Here is a 21044-nt window from a genome sequence, read left to right on the forward strand (position 1 = left end):
ATTCCCATGGCCACCCCGAGGAGCACAGGTTTGCACGGGCTGCGTTGCAGGGGCATCTTCTGTCTTCCTTCTAGAGCAACAGCTGGCTCTGCCTCTGTGAAGGTAAACTGTTCACCTGCTGAGATTAGTTCGATTTGTCTTTGAAAAGGGGTTAGATGAAGTCCTTCAGGCACTTCTAAAGACAGCTAAGAAACATGTCCCTTTGCCTCTCTTGTGAGAGAATAGCTTACTTAGCCTGTAGCCTTGATAACTGGAAGGGTCCAGGGTATCTTTACTTTCTGATCAAGGATTTGAGCAAGGTCTTAAAAAAAAAGTCTCTTACAAATTTATAAATTTTTTTTCTTTATTGACTTTAGGGAGAGGGGAAGGGAGAGGGAGAAACAGATAGAAATATCGATGAGAGAGAAACATCGATTGACCGCCTCCTGGAAGCCCCTCACTGGGGATCAGGCCCACAACCTGGGCGTGTGCCCTGACCGGGGATCGAACCGGCGACCTCTTGGTGCGTGGGTCGACACTCAACCGCTGAACCACAGCAGCTGGGCCAAATTTATAAATTTAATTTGAGCAAAGTCATCTGTCAGAAATTCATTAGCAGATGTTGGTTTCTTTGACCGTTGTAATATCACTTACCTTGTCTATGAAAAAAAGGAAATTGTCAGAATTTCATATATTTTTTTTAGCATTAAGTCCCTTGGCTGCTTTTCCTTGTTCATCATAAAATCAGGATTTTGAACATTGACCTTCAGCATTTAGTAACAGCGTTAGTTTATGCATATGAATATTTGCCTCAGATCTGTAGCAGAGTCTCCAGTTAAAACACTGCTCTCCCATTAAAGCTGGATCCTTTCTCTTTGAACACCTCTCTCTCATGAAGGACCTTTATTGCTTTTCTCTGTAATAAGTGTCAGAGAGATATTCCCAGTGCTTTTTGTGGGGGGTGCCTTGCCTTTTTGGCACACTTTCTGTGCCCCGTCAGTATGCCTAACTTCATTCAGTTCTCCCATTGAGAGTGGGATGTTTGAGCAAAAGGGCTCCAGGCGTTGTCACGTCAGCATGTAAACCCATTGCACGACGGACGGTATGCACGGGAGATGTATTTCAGATTCCAGCGGAGAGCATCTCTGTGTTCTGTCAGCCTTGTGCTCTCAAGTCAGAATTTAGTCCGAAAACAGTTGTGCGTCCTCCTTGCTTCAGGAAGCAAACAGAGTCTGTGCTTTTCCTGCCCTGCCCTGGTAGCCACTGAAACCCTGAAAGGTCCTTCCCAAAAATGACCAAGGGCTACTTGAGCAGCAGAATTTCAAAAAGTCGGTCTCCCTCTCTCTCTCTTTTTAAAAGTGTCACTCAGCTCCACGAAGGAACAAAATGTACCAGTGTCATTTTCTGTTCAAATAACTCTCCTGCAGGAATCATAAACTTCTCCTCTGGACCTGAACAAATATCTGTGGCCTTTAATGGAACTCTTTTTCTTGCCAGAACAGTCACCCCTCTTGATTTACTGTTCAATCTGTATGAAAAACTTGAGTGACCTAATTCTGCTTCAATTTTCTGAGCTCGTGAGGACACGAAATGAGTCTCCTGCAGTCATGCAGTATTACAGCTGTTGTTGTTTCGACAAGTTTAGAATCCTGAATCTCTTTATCGGGCTACCTGCTGAATCCCATTGATAGGAAGATGAAATTGTCTGGAGAGAAGCATTATTTAAAATGAAGATTTCTATTAACAAGCGCCACCACAAAAAGATAAAATGTTCCGTGTTAAAGAAGTCCCTCCTGTACCTTTGTCCCCACCCCCACCCCCCGCGTGCTTGAATTGAATGCATATAATTTCACTATGGAAACTACCCTTCCCTTCTCCTGGAGTTTGCACGTTTGTACTTTGTGCTTCTTTGCCTCCCTTTCATAAAAGAGAGATTCTTTTGTGCTGGGGAATCTGAGATTCGCTGACAAATTACTAGGCCCTTTGGGGAAGCAGTCATTTCAGGAAGAAGTGCCCCCCCCCCCAGCTCCTCACCCACTGCAGTGCCCCCGTCACCAAGGCTGCTCCCTCCCCCAGTGCCCACTCCCTTCTTCCCCTCTCCACCGCCCAGTGCAGTGTGATTTCATCTCTACGCTGTCAGTCCAGCTGTCCTAAGATTATGTATGCAGTCCTTTAGAAGATTAAGGAAAAAGCAGCTATTCCTTTAATTTAGCACCTGACCCACTTTGTCAGAGAGAGTAAACCTGACAGCGAATTCCAAGGGGTAGTTTGGGTTCTGGGATTTTCAAATGAAAAAGGTCTGCAGTGACTCTGGAACCAAGGAAGTAGAATAACCATATTGTTGACCTTCATCTCACCCTACTATAATATTTACTTTTCCTTTTACTATAGCTTTGTTCTACAAAAGTGAAGTTATTTCAGTTTAGGTTTTTTTTTTCCTTTAAATTGTATATTTGAAAAAATCCACAGTATATTTTCACTTACTATCTTTTCCTTTTTTTGATTTTTAGAGAGAGAGGAAGGGAGAGGGAAAGATAGAAACATCAGTGAGACAGAAACATTGATTGGCTGTCTCCTGCATGCCCCCTGCTGGGGATTGAGCCCGCAACCTGGGCATGTGCCCTGACCAGAAATCGAACTAGCGACCTCTTGGTGCATGGATCATTGCTCAACCATTTAGCCATATCGACCAGTCTCTTAATATCTTAATTGTTAAGATGTGTCATCTGTTGCTGGTTTTGGAGATTTGGGGCTATGTGACTATTTAAGAAATGAATTGGAAAAATGAAGTGAAACGAATTGGAAAAATGAAGTAAGTGTTTCAGACAGTGAAAAAAAAATGAGAGTAATCTCATGAGTATCAATACTGAAAGGAATATAGAAGAAGTTGGCAGAGTTTGAACAATTTGACCAAAAAGAGTAATATGATAAAAGTAATTGTTGTTTTTTGAACTAACAAATTTTTAGTCTGCTGCATAGTTAAAGCACTTTTAATAGTGCCATTGTTTGTGTTGGTGTGCATAGTTGAAGTAATATGATAACAACTATAATAATGCATTGTAATGATAAATCATTCAGTAATGCAAAATTAATAACATGTATATACCAGATAAAATAGGAACCTGTCATAATTTTATTTTCAACAAAGTCAATAAAAAACAATGTATTTCCTTTACTATCACTTTTAAAACGTTGAAAAAGAGGACATTTTATTTCTTTATCAAAGCAAACAACTATAAGTTTTTTTTAAAATAATCATTTTAATATTGGGGCTATATGAAATCTTATGAATTTTGCAGCATCGAAGTCACAGTTTTTACTTTTTCATATTATAACATCATTGTATTTCATATCATACATCATTGTAAAGGTTGACAAAACCATGATACTAATTTTAAACAGAATCTTTAATTATCAATGTTTACAGTTGAGATCCAGGAAAGTTTTCAGTTAGAAAGTCTATTTTGATTATCCTAGAGTGGTTCTGGTGTCAGGCAAAGGAGGTTCAATCTAGAATCCCTCCTTTATTAGCTCTGTGAAGTCAACATGTTTCTTAATATCGACAAGCTTCTGTTTTCTCATCAGTAACATAGCACCATTTTACTTTGTAGGAGGGGGGGAGTGTGTGAGAGAGAAGGGGGGAAGAGAGAGAGACTATTAAAATGGTGCATTAAATGTACTTAACTCATTGCAGTTAATGTTAACTTAGTTTAACTTACTGCCTTTTTTATTACTATTCTTTCTTCATTGAAGTCTCTTCCAAGACAGTTTTGCCCCAAATTTGGCAGGAGATAGTTCTAAAAATAGATTTAAATGGCATGTAATTATTTGTTTTTTTAAAAAAGGATCCCGATGAACTCTAAAACCAGGAGCTTATATGGGGAACATATAATAACATAAATGAATGAAGAAAGTGGGATGTCTTCTTTTTTCTATTAGGAAGAACTGCCTGCAGTTATATTTTTGATGGTGTCTAAAATGAGAATCCCCAGCAATTCTTTCTAGAAACTCTCAGCTTTTAAATACTGTTTACTTTGCTGCTTGCTGCTACCCCAAACCTGAATTTTTAAAATGCCGAATTTGCCTTTTCTGCCCCCGCTGCCCCCCAGCAAGCATTGCTCTCAGTGGAAGTGGCTGTGGTTGGCAGGGCTCGCTCTGAGTGCTTTGGGTTGGCCAATTTCTGTGGCCTCAGCACCTACAAGTGCTCTTGTTCACTCGGCTTTCAAGGCTGTCGTCATCAGTATTTGGCAAGGAGGGCAAATGGTCCTGTTGCCTTAGGACAGGACCAGAAGTTAGAAAGAAGACGATTGTTTCAGCCCTGCAGGATGGCTGTCTGGGCGTTTGGGAGCAAGTCACATTCTCCTGCCTCTCATTTTCTCTCTGTTCAGAGCGAGCGAAGGCACTTAACTTTCCTCCTACCTGTACCATGAGCCTCCTTTCCTGGTTGTTAGAGAAAGGTTATGCACAAGACCAGGGTGTTAAGCAACATCTGGCACCTGTCTGCATTAATGCAAAGGGTAGCTTTTCTCTGTTTAACATCAGAAAATCCAGTTGTGTGTCAGAAGTCAGCCAGGTGTGTCTGGAATAGGTTTTGCCACGAACTTGAACCTAGTGTTATTGTTTATCACTTAAGACTGAACTGTAACGTATGTTTCCACCTCTCCTGTCCCTATTTTATTATCTCCTTAGACTTCAGGCTCGCATAGCTCACAGGATACAAGAACTGGAAAATCTGCCTGGCTCTTTGCCACCAGATTTACGAACCAAAGCAACCGTAGAACTGAAAGCACTTCGATTACTCAATTTCCAGCGTCAGGTAACACCTCTCCCCAGCAAATCTGAGACATAGGAAATAAATGTAATTGTTCGAGATCAGTGTGTTTCCTTAAGACTGTTCAATATTGTTATAAAGATATGAATGTAGTAACACAGTGTGTCTTTTAGACCAACAGCATAAAGCTAAAAGTACTGGAGATGCGCTGTTTATTATTCTGTTTTTCTTTTCGTGTATCAGACATTTTTTCCTCCTGCATTATGGTTTACAAATTCAGAGTTATGGCAGTTTGTTACCATGGATGAAACCTTGAGAACAAATGAGAGAGCTCATGTTTACCTTTACGACTCCAAAAAAAATCAACTAGGTGGTAAATCAGAGCTTCTTTGTAAACACGAATGTATAATCCTAGCCATGACCATGAAAATATTGTAACAGAGATGATAGCTACGCTGCTAAATTAATAGTTGATCATTTATAGAAATACATAAACCTGTGTTTCGTAACTGTTGATTATTCATCATAAGTTTGGTGCATTTGATCACGTCAGACCTACGTATTGAGTAGTCAGTGAATTATCTATCGTTGCCGCTGTGGTTCATAGTCAACGATTAATAAAAGCTAGCATACTGATCTGTTTTAGAATTGTTAAATCAGTAGGAAACTAGTGGAATGAAACTGAGCTGATTTCCACTGTAGTGAGTTTTGTCTTATGGACCCAAAAGATGCAGGTCTCCTGGTCTGCACGCTGCCTCATGTAGCCCAACCGGAAAAGGAGCGCTTTGTCGGCAGTCAGATGGGTTTGTCTGGTTAAATGAATAATTAATGAATGAAAGTAGTTTGGAAGTATTGAATTGCATGACTTGGTCTGTTGGAGGATGTGATTAAAATCACAAGGCCACATCACTTGTTGTCATATGAACTTGGGAGTACATTTGTCTTACTGGTTGTAAGGGCATCAGTGTGGCTGGGTGCTTCTTGGACGTCGGTTTGTGAGAGTAGATTAAAGCTTGAATTTTTTTAAAAAAGAAAAGAAAGAAAGAAAAACTCTGAGTTTCATTTATTTCCTTCTCATAGGTGACTTCATAAAACGCATTTATACAGTGATAAAATTTTGTTATAAGTATATTACCCAAATATATTTTTAGGAATAAGATTATATTCAAATTAGCTTTACTATGCTAGACTCTTATTAGTTTGATTTTTTACTTGATATTATAGATAACTATTATCTATAAAGTTTCCCAATGAAATTAACTGCAATTGATGCTGGTTTTTGATTCAATTGAATTATTACTTTAATGTATATTTTTAATTCCCACCCTCTACCACCACATAACATACAATATGATCATCTAAAAGAAATTCATGATACAGTATAAACTTTGAATATCTTGCAAAGAATATCATTGTTAGAAGTGGGAGGAAGCCAACACTAGTATCTCCTCTTTTATATGAGACTATGAATTAACATTGAATATCTGCTGCCATTGTACACGAACAGGAAGTAATCCTTTTATTCTTCTTGCGGAGCATCGTTAAAGTTAATCTTTAAACATGAGAGGCATGTTAGTATGGCATTTAAAACTAAGTAAAAAAATTTAAACCTTCTTAACTAATTGGTATCATTAGAATAATTAAATAGAATCAATGAATTTATTTGAAAGCTAGGACAATATCTGCTTTATTATTATTATTTTTTTACTGTTATAGTGCGATAATCGCTTTCTTTCTGAATTATCTGGAAAGAACGATTATACCCTCTCTGAGTAGCACATAAACTTGGTGATGGGTCCCTTCGCTTACTAAAAGGCCCACTGTGATGGAGAAATGTCCCTTCTGCTCCCCGCGGTGGGAATGAGAAAAGGGTCAGGGTCAGGTCTGGGCCCTGCCTGGGGAGCCTCTCTGACTGCTTCCCTCCTGGCAGCTGAGGCAGGAGGTGGTGGCCTGCATGCGACGGGACACCACCCTGGAGACGGCTCTCAACTCCAAAGCCTACAAGCGGAGCAAGCGCCAGACCCTGCGGGAAGCCCGCATGACGGAGAAGCTGGAGAAGCAGCAGAAGATCGAGCAGGAGAGGAAGCGCCGGCAGAAGCACCAGGTACCCACGTGGGCTTGGCGTGTCCTCCTGTGGACAGGCAGGGCCAGCTGAGTAACGGGGTGGAGCAGGATGGCGGGAACGTGCCATGGTGGGCGGAGGGGGCACCACAGAACAGAGAAGTTCCTTGGAGCCCATATGGTCCGCCCAAACCATTTCGTAGTCCGGGAAACTCAGGCCAGGCCAGGGAGGTGGGCTTCCTTAGTCCAGTCAGGCACCATCTCCGAAATCCCACGGAAAGTGCCGCCTGGCTGGGATTCCCAGAGCAGAATCCTGGGGAACTTGGAAAAGGAGAGAAGAAAGCAAAAGGTTGTTTTTATAACACATACGAATATGGTATCCAGGGCTCTTCGAAGGGCCCATCGAGAGGTTGTACAGGAGCAGATATTTAAAAACAGTCCTTTCTGGGAGTTTGGGATCTGATTTTGTGTCATAACCCTATAACTTGTGTTTTTCTTTTTGTGCTCGGTTCAGTGCTTAGCCTTGTTTTATTTTTTAAAATGTTGGACTTAGTGTAAAGGTACAGTTCCCCCCTTTATTTAAAAAATGTATACAAATTACATATGGAGATACTAGCTCCATATAAAATCTTGAGACATAATTCTGAGTTACTTAAATTTTTAATTGTTTTTTTTTTAGAAAGAGGAAAGGAGAGATTGAGAAGCATCGATTTGTTGTTCCAGTTATTTATGCATTCATTCATTGGTTGACTCTTTTTTAAAAAAATTTTTTTGGCCTTTATTGATTTTGAGAGAGAGGAAATGAGAGGGAGAGAGAGATGGAAACATTAATGAAAGAGAACATTGACTGGCCGCCTCCTGCACACCCCCTACTGGGGATTGGGCCCACAACCTGGGCATGTGTCCTGACCGGGAATTGAACCGGCGACCTCTTGGTGCATGGGTCGACACTCAACCACTGAGCCACACCAGCCGGACCATTGGCTGATTCTTGTATGTGCCCTGACTGGGGATCGAACCTGCAACCTTAGGGTATTGAAACAATGCTCTAACCAACTGAGCTACTCAGCCAGGTCTCGAGTATATTTGGAGCAGAAGAAACATTACTTTCATAACATAATTCTCACTGGAAATACTCATTTCTCTCGAGTTTATTTAAGAACGAAATTGGCTTTTAATTTTATCATTGCCATTTTTCAGGTTTCTCTCCATTTTTTATCTTTCCATTTTCACGTGGTCACACCCTCAAAGCTTCAGAGACTTCCCTCCCACAGGCTGGCACCACGATAAACCTTGAGAGGCCATCTTTCCCACCAGCCCCGTAGCCCACACCTCAGCTGTGCGGACACACCAGGGCACCCATCCCAGAAGAGTCCCGAGTTTCTAGTCTTTCATTGCTGTCAGATACGCACTGAGCGTTTTCCTGGACTGTACTAAAACCTCAAGGGCACTGGGAAATGGATTTTAAGTGTTCTTTTCTACCCACCTTGGGATCCTTTAGGAATACCTGAACAGTATTTTGCAACATGCAAAAGATTTTAAGGAGTACCATCGGTCTGTGGCCGGGAAGATCCAGAAGCTTTCCAAAGCCGTGGCAACTTGGCATGCCAACACCGAAAGGGAGCAGAAGAAAGAGACAGAGCGGATTGAAAAGGAGAGAATGCGCAGATTGATGGTAAGGGACCCAGGAAAGTGCTCCTCTCACATCCTGTACCGAGAATGTTAAATCTGCCGTAGTAGAAGGAGAAAGTAAAAGCTGCTCATCAAATATATGAATACGTTCCTTCAACTTCATGGGGATGGTGTTGAAACATCCTCTTTCCTGGAAACCCACGCCACGCATCTTGGGTTACAGCTGATCAGTATAGTATTCCCATGTCCTAGCGAGCATTGCTGTTCAGGTGGTAGCTTCTCACGGAAAGGCAGGTACTGTATCTCACAGGTGTTTTGATAACCAGATCTGGAAGACTGGAGATGGCAATTTTTTAAAAAATGTTGCCTCTTTGAGACTAATGGCACACATTGTTTTGAATGACTATCTCATTATGTTGTGTCTTGGAATCGAAAGTCCTTTTTTTTTTGTTAAGCTCTTTTTTTAATGGCAACATTTTTTCTCTAACAGTGATTTTTAAGTGAATTTTGAAATGTTGCTCTTTTGTTTATAGCTGGGGTATTGTCAAAGGCCAGTCAGGGATCATTATGTTTGCACTGTGATTTTTTAATGGATATATATCACAGAAGGGATTGGTTTATATCATTGGCCTGTGTTCTTTTGTTTTGGATGGTTGGTTTTGTTTTTTGGATTTTGGGGGGATTGGAGCTTAGAATACTGTGGATTTCACAAAAGTGTGTGCTGTCTATAATGATAAGAGATTGGCAGATTCTACCTGGAACGTAATTCCTAAGTATCGCATGAAGAGAATGTCATTAGCCTCAGCCCATAATTATATCCTGGGAAAATTCCAAGCGACAGTGTCTTTCTTCCTTGTTGGTATTGAGGTTTGCATTTGTTTTCATTTGTTTTTTGGGACCCAGAGAGTAAACAAAATATTTTGAAAGGCTCTGTGTCCAGGTACTTCTAAATTTCACTGTCTCCTCCTGCCTCCCTCTCCTTTGGGGAGGAAGAAGACGGCCCAAGACATTTCTAACCAGCCAGGGAGACTGTTGTATAGTGATTTGAACAGTAAGCAGTCAGATTTGTCTGATTTAACTGAAGTGAAACTATATTAGCACTTCAGGAACAGATTGGTTTGACACTAATGATTAGGCATTTGCAAATCATTAATTTTTGCAATTAAATGATGGAATATACAGATAACAGAGAAACTGAAGTTTGCTATCACTCTTTCTTCGAGTGAGATCAACCATAACGAAAAGCAATTAGAGTTATAATAGCATTTGAGGTTCATGCTCATCCACGGGGCAGACAGCAGCTAGACTGAGGGATAAAACTGCTGTCACTCGGGCACATGCTGGAGTGACACCCTGGACGGGAGATGCTGAGCCCTCCTGTAATTCTGCTGCCTCTGGAAGATTCTGCAATGTGTTCCTTTTATCTGTGTCACATAAGGGAAATGTTTTTGAGGTGTCCTTTTATTGGGACACATAAAAAAGATTTCTCTCGAAATGACTGAGAGTATATCAGAGTTTTTATTCCATTTAACCTCATAATATTGCTTAATGGGAGGTGAAGGTGGGAATTACGGTATCTGTTTTATTGCTTGTCAGTATCAGACTTAAGGTACTAAATGACTTTTTCCCAGTCACCTAGGCCCATAACACAATGCCAGTCTATGACAGAAACCCCCCATATTTGACTTCCCCTATCAACCATAATGTTTGTAGTGCTTTCAAGTATAAGAAGTCATTTGATCAATGCCCATTTGATTTTTTGCCTTTAGAAGTACTTACTGAAATATTTATGATTGAAAGGATTATGCCTGGAATTTGCTTCAAGACCATTCAATTTGGGATTGAGGGGAGGGGTTTGGGGGAGGGGGAATAATGAAACAAGAGTCAGCACAAGTTCATTTTTGTTGCTTGGTGTCGGTTATATGAGAGATTACTTTATTCTCTCTACTTTTGATTATATTTGAAAACTTCCAAAATACAAAGTTAAGAATAAACTTTAGATGGTGAATTGTCAAATTTGAATGTTTTGTGTGTGTGTGTGTGTGTGTGTGCGCGCTGTTAAAGAAACAGCAAAACAGTAAACTTAGAGTGCTTGATCACAGCGTATAAAGAATATGGCCTTGCGTCCTGACTTTGCCATGAGCCCTGGTGTCCTGGGACATAGGCATCACACTGCTCTGTGTTTCCGTCCCACACTATATTCGAGAACTCCTGCCGCCTTGAACACTTGGTTTGCTGCAGTCACCACTGAAGCTAAGACTGTCGGGGGTGGGAGGGCAGGAAAAGGCACCTGCAAACTTTTATTATGCTCTGATCATGCTCTTTTCTCCGTACCAGGCTGAAGATGAAGAAGGCTACAGAAAACTGATTGATCAAAAGAAAGACAGGCGTCTAGCTTACCTGTTACAGCAGACTGACGAGTATGTGGCCAACCTGACCAACCTGGTGTGGGAGCACAAGCAAGCCCAAGCAGCCAAGGAGAAGAAGAAGAGGAGGAGGAGGAAGAAGGTGAGTGCCCTCCTGGCGACATGAGTCAGGGACCAGTTTAAGCATCTATTGCCCTTTAATAAATACACTTACCACAGTAATGCAAGGTTGAGATTACTGGATTGCAAAAAATTGCTCTTGGAAATGGGTATGGCATGAAAGAGTTGATTAGGCATATTAGACATTGGAGAGGAGGGCCTAATGGATAAGGTGTATTAAACTGAAAACAATGCAGTTCATATCCCCGGTTTGTCACACAGTCTTTAAAAACTAAATTACACACGGCCAAAAAGAAGAGCAAAAACGTGCACAAGAACTGTTTTCTTTTTTTTTTTAATCCTCACCCAAGGACATTCCTGCATTTTTATCTTCAGATAGAGTGGGAGGGAGAGAGGGTGGAAGAGAGACAGAGAGACATTGACAGTGAGAGAGACACATCGAGTGGTTGCCACCCACACGACACCAACCAGGGCCGGGGACAAACTGCAACCGAGGTACACGCCCTTAGGAGGAACCGAACCTGGGCCTCTCTGGTCTGCGGGCCGATGCTCTAACTGCTGAGCCAAACCAGCCAGGGCAAGAACTGTTTTCTTAAGTGTAACGCAGTGTGGCAGGGGGATGCTCCGTTAAGAAACTAGAGTGAAAATGTAGAAGAAAGTTCTGTGTACAGATTGAAGAAACCGTCGAAGGATGTGGGAGATGGCTTTGGGATACTTTTGGAACAAATCTCAGCCTGTTTATTTGGACACACAGCAGTGCCAGAATTGTTCCTTCAGCTCAGTGGCCTGTGTCATGCTAAGGCAAGTGTGCGGGTCAGGGCTCAGGTGATTATGGAAAACAATACCCTTAGGTAAATTGTGGCCTAATTATCGTGAGAAGTGAAGGGTAACACTTAGAATTTCTGCTCTGCCACTATTGTATCTCCATTCAAGGGCAACATGCTAATGAATACAGCTCTTTGAAGCGAAAGTAGCCCGGTAATTTAGTTCTTGGTTGATGTTTTGTTTTCGTGGTAAATTCAGATGGGTCCGAGTACAAACAGGAAGTCTTCCTCAGACCTGTGAAGATTGAGGATGGGTAGCATTTCATCGTTTATTCTCTGTCTGCACTGAATAATTGAACAAAATGTTTTTCCCCAAATAATTAATTTCATGGCTCCTGAATTCTCATACCTGTTTCGTAATGAGGAGGAGGAATAAGTGACTGAAAAGGTGCCTCCTGCTTCTGATCTCCGTCGTAGTGATAGCTGCCTTTCCCTTGACGGTGCGCGAGGGATGACTCAGGGCTTGGATTTAGACATTTCAGGGGTGAGGAGTACCTCATTTTCTTGTCAAGCTAGCATTCTATCTAGACTTCGCAGAATCCCAGCTCCCAGGTTCTGATTTAAAAGGCGTTTTCAGAGTTTGTGAAAAGCACTGGGCAGACAGACGCAGTTCTGCAACTTTTCATAAGTGGCTCCCACGAAACGGCAGTTGGAGTTGTTCTGACTCTAGACAGGTATTTTGCAGAGGTTGTCACGAAAAGGTCCTGTTGGCGCTTTTAGTACTAAAGTTTGTGTTCACATTTCTTTGTGATTAAAAGCTAACGGGCCTCATCGGAGCTTCTGGCTTATGATTAATAGATTTCTACCATGCAGAGGACCTAAATAGGCACCTCTCCAAACAGGACATACAGATGGCCCAGAGATATGAAGAAATGCTCAACCTCACTAATCATCAGGGAGATGCAAATTAAAACAACAATGAAGTATCCCCTCACACCTGTCAGAATGGCCGCCATCAACAAATCATCAAACAACAAGTGTTGGCGAGGGTGTGGAGAAAAGGGGGCTCTAGTGCACTGCTGGTGGGAATGCAGACTGGTGCAGCCACCATGGAAAACAATATGGTGTTTCCTCAAAAAATTAAACATGGAACTGCCATTTGACTCAGTGATCCCACTTCTAGGAATATATCCTAAGAAGCCTAAAATTCCAACCAGAAAGAATATATGTACCCCTATGCTCGTAGCAGCACTATTTACAATAGCTAAGATCTGGAAACAGCCCAAATGTCCATCAATAGATGAGTGGATAAAAAAAGCTGTGGTACATATACACAATGAAATACTATGCAACTGTAAGAAAAAAAGATCTCTTACCCTTTGAGACAACATGGAGGGACCTGGAGAGTATTATGTTAAGTGAAATAAGCCAGTCAGAGAAAGACACGTATCACATGATCTCACTTATTTGTGGAATATAATGAACAAAATAAGGTGATGAACAAAATAGACCCAGAGACGTAGAAGTAGGATTCAGACTGACAAATTTCAGAGGCGGGGGAAGGGAAGGGATAAACCAAAGAACTTATACATATAAGCATAACCAATGGACATAGACAGCAATTCTGGGGGGTTGGGGTGGGAACGGAAGAAAGATGTCAATGGGGGGAAAAGGAGAAACATCTGTAACAAAAATAAATTAAATTTAAAATAGATTTTCGCCATGGTGTTCGATCATTGTATCATCATAGAAAGATACATAATTGAGTAATAATGATTATGGCTTTATTTTTGTGTTCATCTGTACAGAGCAGGAACCCGTCATATTTTTCATGGTGCTGCCAACTCTGATGATCTGTAGGTTGGCTCTCTGCCTCCAAACTCTTGCCTTCAGGTTTGCTAGCAGCACTTATTATTTCTATGTCATGCATTTGCTCAACAAATATTAACTGAACACTTACTATGATGGAGGCGCAGTGTGCTGGAAGCTGGGAGACAGAAGGTAATGATGAGGAAAAAGCACTCTTGCCCTCTGTCTCAATTTAATCAGAGAGGGAGAAAGAGAGAGGCAGATAGACATTAATCACATATGCATCTAAATATACCATTATAAACTGTGATGAATGATGTGAAGGAATACTGCAATCATTAATTTCCTGATTTCCTGGCTAACAATAATAATAGCAGAGCGCCTCCAGCCTGCCTCGTGCTCCCTCCGGGCCCTCCCAGTGATGCTCTCACACGGTGGAAGGTGCAGTTATTACTTGATGATCAGCCCCGACCTCTTCCCTGGCGCGCTCCCAGGAGACCCAGCACTTGGGCCCTCCCTGTCTTCAGGACTAAGGAGGCCAGGCTGTTTCCTTCCTGGGCCATCTTGCTGGGAGAAATGGGATAAAGAAGGTAAAAAAAGGAACTGGGCCCCCTCCTAGTCCTTCCTGAAAACGTTCTGTTTCACGGGGCTTTGAGACTGAGTGTAGAGTGAGTTACCCAAATCCAGGTGCACTTTCCATAGTGCAAAGAAAATGGGTGCTTTCAAAACCTGAGCATTTGACGCTTTGGATTATCTGCAGGTCTTTCCTGCGTTAGAGAGAAGGATTGAGACTTGCTTGTTGCAGTTTCTCTGTCGGGGAGGGAAACCGCATCAGAAGCTTAAAACTTCTGTGCCACCCTGTTCTGCACTTTCCCGTAGGACTGAACATGATGCTGTACCTTACTGCATTTAAAAAAAAAAAATGTTTTTATTGATTTCAGAAAGAAGAAGTGAAAGGGAGAGAAAGAGAGAAACATCAATGAGAGAGAAACAGTGATCGGCTGCCTCCTGCACATCCCCCACAGGGGATCGGGCCTGCAACCCAGGGTTTTTCCCTGACTGGGAATCGAACCAGTGACCTCATGGTGCATGGGACAGTGTTCAACCAAGTGAGCCACACTGACCAGGCAATTTTTCAAATTAGGAAAGGCATCAGTGAATTTTTGTTTTTGAGAAAACCTTTCTTACCCAGTCTACTAATAGCATTGACCTGGTAGCAACAACTAAGTTACATATAACTTTAAGAGCTATGCAATTAAAGTTGAGTATGCTTAACCTTGTAATGTAATTGCAAAAGGGTTACTTTTTACTTTGTATTAAACTCATGTATAATTTTTTTTAATAGTTCCAGTGTAACTGAAAAGGCCTTTGTTTTTCCCCGTTGGGGAGTTTATTGCGTTTACTTGTTGTTAGTGAATAATAGAGTGGGGTTCCTTTAACCTGCCATGACCTTGCTTAATTTCCTCTTCTCACTATTAGAGAAGTATATATTTATAAATCATTCTGAAAGTTCTCCTTCTCCGCCTGGTCCTCCATTAATGCCCTTGAAATGAAAGAAAAAGAAGTAAACTGTATGTATCTCCTTAAGAGTTAGAGGAGGAATACTGTTTAAAGAATTGAAATATCTGATTATATGAGACCAGGCTCTGCAGTGGGGCAGGATGAATGAATGCGCTGTTATGTGCACTTAGCATGACCTTCGCCTTGGTTGTTCTCTAACCTCTACCGGGCGACTACGAAATAAAAGGGGGGAGGGGCCTAGATGAAGCCACCAGGGTATATACAAATAGGATTGGACATGCTAAATTAGAAAATTGCACCACTGTCCAAATCATGTTAGCACACAATCTTTTAAATTCATAACTGCATAAGAAAACATAGAGCAATTTACTCTTATTCCCTTACTGGGTATCTCCTTAAAAGATCTACCATCTAGTACTTCAGTTTCTTGATCTGTCAGAAGGCAATTTGTTAGGGTTGAATGGAAAAGTTTATCTAAAACATTTAGAATGTTTCCTGGCACAGTCAGTACTCGGTAAATCTTAGGTATGTTATCAAGCCATTCTGAGTGTGATCCTGCTGGTATCATGGGTTTCCAAGAAATGTCACAAATAACTTAGAAGGGCATAGTTCTGCTGCTATGCACCCCACTGAAAGGTTTGAAAGATGGAATTAAAAATTAATCTTCAGCCTGAAGTCCACAGCTGGGGAAGCTGAACCCATCAAATGGCTAGACCTCTAGGAGGTAGTTTCGGGTCAGGGGGGGCATGGGCTCCTAACCACAGCTTAAGGAAAAATACACCCTAAAACCCTGAATGTAGGACTGTGATTATTGAAATGTGGTTTTAGAGTTTTTGGAAATAAAATCTTCTTTCCCCCCCTGTTGCATATTCTCTGTGATACTGAGTAAACAAATAGCCACCATTTTGTTTTTATTTTCTCGTGGAGGATCAATTGAATATTGTCTTTTAGGACAAGGACAGGTTCTTGGACTACTGAGGCAATCAGTAAGAAAGGAGGATTTGTTGATTTTAGTGGATTCTGCTTATCCCTCTGTCCTAGCTGAGGTTAGGAGCCCACTGCTTCAAGGTCTAGCCATCTGACGGGTGCAGCTACCCGAGCTGTGGACTTCAGGCTGAAAATAAATATTCAATTCCATCTTGCAAATCTTCCAGTGGGGTGTATACCAGAAGAACTACGTTAGTTGTTAGTTATTTGTGACATTTCTTGGGAACCCTTGACACCAGCAGCATCACACTCAGAATCCACGAGGGACAGAGTGCTGGGCTGGGTCTTCTCCACTGCGGTTCTTCCTCTTCTTTCTGAAACTGCTTTTATTCTCGCTCTCTCTCATCTGCCACGATTATAAGTAAATCTCAGGACTGGGACCTCTCGGAGGGGGAGCCTTCCCAGCATAACGTATGGATCAATCTAGTGATAGGAAATGTGTTTTTCATCCTTTGTAGATAACCGAACATCAGAAAAGCCTCTTGGTGTAATGTTTGATAAAAAGAGCATCGAATGCAGAGTAGTAATGTTGTTGAGACATTTGTTTTAAATTCAGGTGGTTCTCCAGTTCTCCTCAATTCTTTTATGTCTTACGTGTTCCCCAAAGATGATACAATTGATTGCAGCTTTTCTCTACAAGGACTTTTTCGTAAGTAACAGAGAGGTTCCTAGGTAATTCTGGGCATTTGAGGGCAGCGACTATTGTACAGATAGGTGAGCACAAAGCCGCGATGGTTGGATTTATTTGATTCATGCGGTGTCGGGATGGGTGAAAGCAGAAGTTTGGATCAAAGCCCTGCTTAACTGGATTGACCAGTTATTTGAGTCAAAATGTTAGAATTGGTTTTCTCTGCAAGGTACAACCAAAGTAATGCAAAGTTGCCTGCTAATTTGATATTCTTGGGTATTTTTTATTGCCTGATCACTTATCTGAATGCTCAGAGGTCCACTGAAGTGACAGTAAAAATAACCCAGTGATTTCTGAAAGCTTAGGTTTCTGCTGAAACAGAAACGAGTCTTTAAGATGCCAGCACATTTGAATGTTGTTTCAGCGTATTACAACAACACCTGCTGGGTTCAAGTGCACTCAGTTTGTAATATAGATTGTAAAATATTTGGTATAAAACTGCTTCTTTACACAATGAGGCTGTTTGTGGCCTGTGTTGTGGTAATCTAAATAAAGTGCCCCATTGCAGTCTGTTTTCTTGAGTTCAGCTTAAACGGGATTTTCATGCTCGGGGACTTCTTTCCCTCCTTGGCCCCATCACCGATTGTTTTATATAGCTTCTGCAAGGGACATGTGTAGCAATGCACACAGCTTTGTTCCTGAGCATCTCTAAGTGGAGGGCACGGATTGACACTGGCCTTTGGAATTAGGAGCCCAAAATGTCTTTGGTGAAGAGTGATTTGTTTCATATCTTCTCCTACGACTAGATTAATTACGCCCTCTTCCCCTCCCTGAGCATGATTAGTCCCCAATTTTTTGCAGGTAGGAAGAAGGCAGTGCAAAGTTCCTTTAGTCCTAATTAATGGATGAACTTCAGTGTTTTGGTTTCAAATCAGTCGAAGTAAACTCAGGTAGCACGGATAGGATGTGTTTGCAGTCACATGGGCCAGATTGTGCATGAAAATTCCTCAGGCAGCGGGAGACACAGGGGCAGACTGTCCAAAGCGGGCTCAAACCCTAACACCAGTTACAGTCTGTTCGGAGTTCATCTTGAACCCAAAAAAGGGAAGGGCTTTGTTTTTCTGGAGCGGCGTGGGGAATAAAGTACCAGTTTGATGTGAGAACATGGACTTACGAAAGCACACCAACCAGGAACCTTCACAGGGAAAGAATCCAAAGCATGATGGGAGAACTTGGCATCTCTTGCCACAGAGCAGACTGCCACCTGGCTTCCACCTCATATCACAACATAGCCGAACTGGTCCCGGGCATGCAGGAGGGGCCTCGGGGCACCAGTTCAATGAGGAATTGTGCCTGTGTTCCTGCAGATATATTGGCACCTCATTACATTAACAGTGGTATTTCACTGGGCATCGCAGTGTTCTTGGTGCTTGCATTCATTCATTCACTCACTTATCCATTTCTTTATTTACCTGGGATTTATTTAGTGCCTTTTAAATGCCAGGTACTCTGGTCGGTGTGGGAATCCATAGGTGAACAAAACAGACAGAAATCCCTGACCCTGTAATTTAGGAAGCAGTGTTCAGACAGTGCTGTAGCAGTCTTACATAGACATATGAGAATAGCCCTCAGACTGTTGTTGATTCTTTTACATTGCGGAGAGTGACGCTCACAGTGTGTATTACATGTGACATTGGGTTGTAGGTATTGAAGTAGCAAGTCAGTCCTGCAGCAGCGCTGTGTGTAGTAGGGACTGTTACTCCCCTAATTTTCAAAAAAAAGGAAACCAGGACACAGAAGATTTGCCCAAGGTCACACAGTGAAGGTCTCTTGCGCCTAGTCACACAGCTGGGGTTCACATGCAGGCTGTCTATTCCAGAACCAAGTTTCTTATGTCTAATATTACATTACTTCTCAAATTTGATACCTGGAAGAATTTTCTCGGTCAGTTTAGAGGATTTTAAGTACCGGAAGGGCCTGATTATGAGGCCGTTTTTAGATAACATGCTTGCTAGTCCAAAGCATATTCATAGAAAAGTCTCCTTCAGAATAGCTTTGATTTTATTATTTATGGTCCTTCAAGCTTTTTAAGGTGCTATTCATTGAAATAGTGATCCAGTTCCACTAGCTAGCTATTGGAAATTGGCTTATTCATTGTCTCCTCTGATTTTCTTTGTTGGCCAAATTGGTAGCTCATTTCTGATTTGTATGGAAAGAATAGTGGGATTAATTGACTTTCTCCCATTAATTAAAACAGTTGCCTGAGGATAGTGCCTGAGAACTCCCAAAAGGGAAGCCCAGGGGCTGGCAGCAGGGACGGCACCTTCCTGAGCTCTTCCGCCACTTCTCTCTGCATTTCCAGCCTGGACAAAGGGCCTTTCGATACTCGTCATTTCTCTTGGGCTTGTAAACATTTTCACTTTGGGGTGGCGTGACTAGAAACTTCCGTTCTTGGGGAATCCAAACCAACGGGAGCACTCGGTTCCCTGTCCTTGGTGCCTTGTGCTGTGGTGCACGCACCTACATCCGCTTTTGCAAGAAAACTGGGAGACCTTCCGAATTTTCCAGTGTTTATGGAAACGGCCTTTCTTCAGTGTGGACGAAAGGCTGAATTTTAAACATTTTCTATAAAAGCTGTTTCGTCAAGAGACAGTTGAGTTATTTTCATGGAAAGCAAAAATGTATAATATAATCAATACCTTAAGTCAAAAAAGGGGAATTAATATTGATTCTGTATCATTATATGTATTTTTAATTAACTAAAGGGACCAGGGGAGGGATGCTTATTTTCTTAAATGTCTTGATAAAGCAAATGAATGAAGGTTTTGTTTTTTTCCTCGTTATACTGCCCTGAAGTGGTGTAGCTCTCCGGCAATAACTTAAAAATAAGGACTCTGTACGGGTGATGTTAAAGATTTCACTTGTCAAAGAAGTTGGTACAAATGTAAGAACTGCTAGACTGTTTTGTGTATATTACAGATGAGACTCTCTTGGGTGTGTACAAAATGTGATATAATCTTAGCTTTCCATTTAGGCTGTCCCTGAGGCTCATAGGGGTTAATGGACTAAGATATTGTAATATTTAAGACACAAAAGATGACAGAATTTTTTTATGAGATCACAGTATCTGCCTCAAATTTCCCCGTATGCCCACTGTGGAAATACCATATATTATGAAAGCCCATTAGGTAGAATGAAAAACATTCAGAGAACTCACAGAATTTTATATCATTTTGTATTTTTATGACTCAAGAGCAGTTCAGAGTTTATTCTCGATGGACACGTTCAGGAAACTTGCTCAGGGAAGAGGGACGTTTCGCTGATTACATCAGGCTGTGTCTTCACCGGCCAAGCGCGGGAGCACTGCAGACGCCGCTCTGGGCTGCCGGGTTCTGAGCTCCTTGGATCCCAGAAGGCACAGTCCACAAATCTCTGCTGTGCTGGCCCGAACCACACCTGGCTTTCAGGGGCTCTGCCGGTTGCTAATAAAACACACACTTTGTCGTAGATAGTGAAAACACGTACGGAGGAAAGGCACGTTGTGTGGGGAGGGTGATAGTAATGAAGTGCTGCCACATACCCCAGAGTTACCCTGAAGCCCTTCCCGTACCCGTCTTCTCGGCTGACGCGGAACACTGACACGCTGTCATTTTGCAGAAGGCCGAGGAGAATGCGGAGGGAGGAGAGTCCGCCCTGGGACCAGACGGAGAGGTAAGGGGGTTTGTATCCATTTCTACAGTGTTGTGCTCGGGGTTTCCTGCCATCCCACTGTCCATTATACTAATTCTACTTCTACTCAGCTATTCATCTTTAAGCCGAAAAGAGTAGTATGTAAGCACAGTATAAAAGGGATACACTGAAAAGCGACCTACTTCCTTCTCAGACTACCAGTCAACTGATACGAAGTTTCTTATGTGCCATTCCAGAATTCTCTGTGCACGTAGAACGTGTAAAAATCCTCAGTGGCTCTCTCATTACACTTGCCCAGTAAATGGTACAGAAGCATAAACGATGACCCAGTTTCCTTAGTCTATTACTAATTTGAAATTAGAAAAATCCATAAGCCAAACAATTTATGTGTTTGGTAAACTTATTTTTTGACATCTTCTGTAGGCTTACGATGTAGATTCTATTTGTCAAGTCATCAGCATATTCCTAAATGTTATTTTCTGGTATTTCTAACACTCCCGAATCATGAGAATACAATTATTCATTTATTGGATTTCCCCCCCCCGACAGTGATTGACAGGAGGAGGCCTACTCCCAGAGCAGGGTGGGGGTGCTTCCTTCAGGCCACCTTCTCCTCGCACAGACCCAGATAGACCTGCCTGGAGGTGCGGGGTGGGTGGAGGCTCGCCTCTTCCTGTTCTGGAATCACCGTGTGTGAGATGCATTGTGAATGCAAA

General features: G+C 41.9%; 1 protein-coding gene across 5 annotated transcripts in view; it reads left to right on the forward strand.

Annotated features, from left to right (window-relative positions):
- The window catches only part of SMARCA2 (SWI/SNF related, matrix associated, actin dependent regulator of chromatin, subfamily a, member 2), a 167033-nt gene that overhangs the window by 33287 nt on the left and 112702 nt on the right, over nt 1-21044 (forward strand). For all 5 annotated transcript variants that reach the window (XM_036260425.1, XM_036260429.1, XM_036260427.1 and 2 more), the window contains exons 6-10: nt 4669-4795; nt 6681-6854; nt 8313-8486; nt 10781-10951; nt 20296-20349. In XM_036260425.1, coding sequence (XP_036116318.1) covers nt 4669-4795; nt 6681-6854; nt 8313-8486; nt 10781-10951; nt 20296-20349 — 700 coding nt within the window. The remainder of the gene's footprint in view (nt 1-4668; nt 4796-6680; nt 6855-8312; nt 8487-10780; nt 10952-20295; nt 20350-21044) is intronic.

The sequence above is a fragment of the Molossus molossus genome, unplaced genomic scaffold (genome assembly GCF_014108415.1).
Source record: "Molossus molossus isolate mMolMol1 unplaced genomic scaffold, mMolMol1.p scaffold_m16_p_14, whole genome shotgun sequence".
Taxonomy (NCBI): domain Eukaryota; kingdom Metazoa; phylum Chordata; class Mammalia; order Chiroptera; family Molossidae; genus Molossus; species Molossus molossus.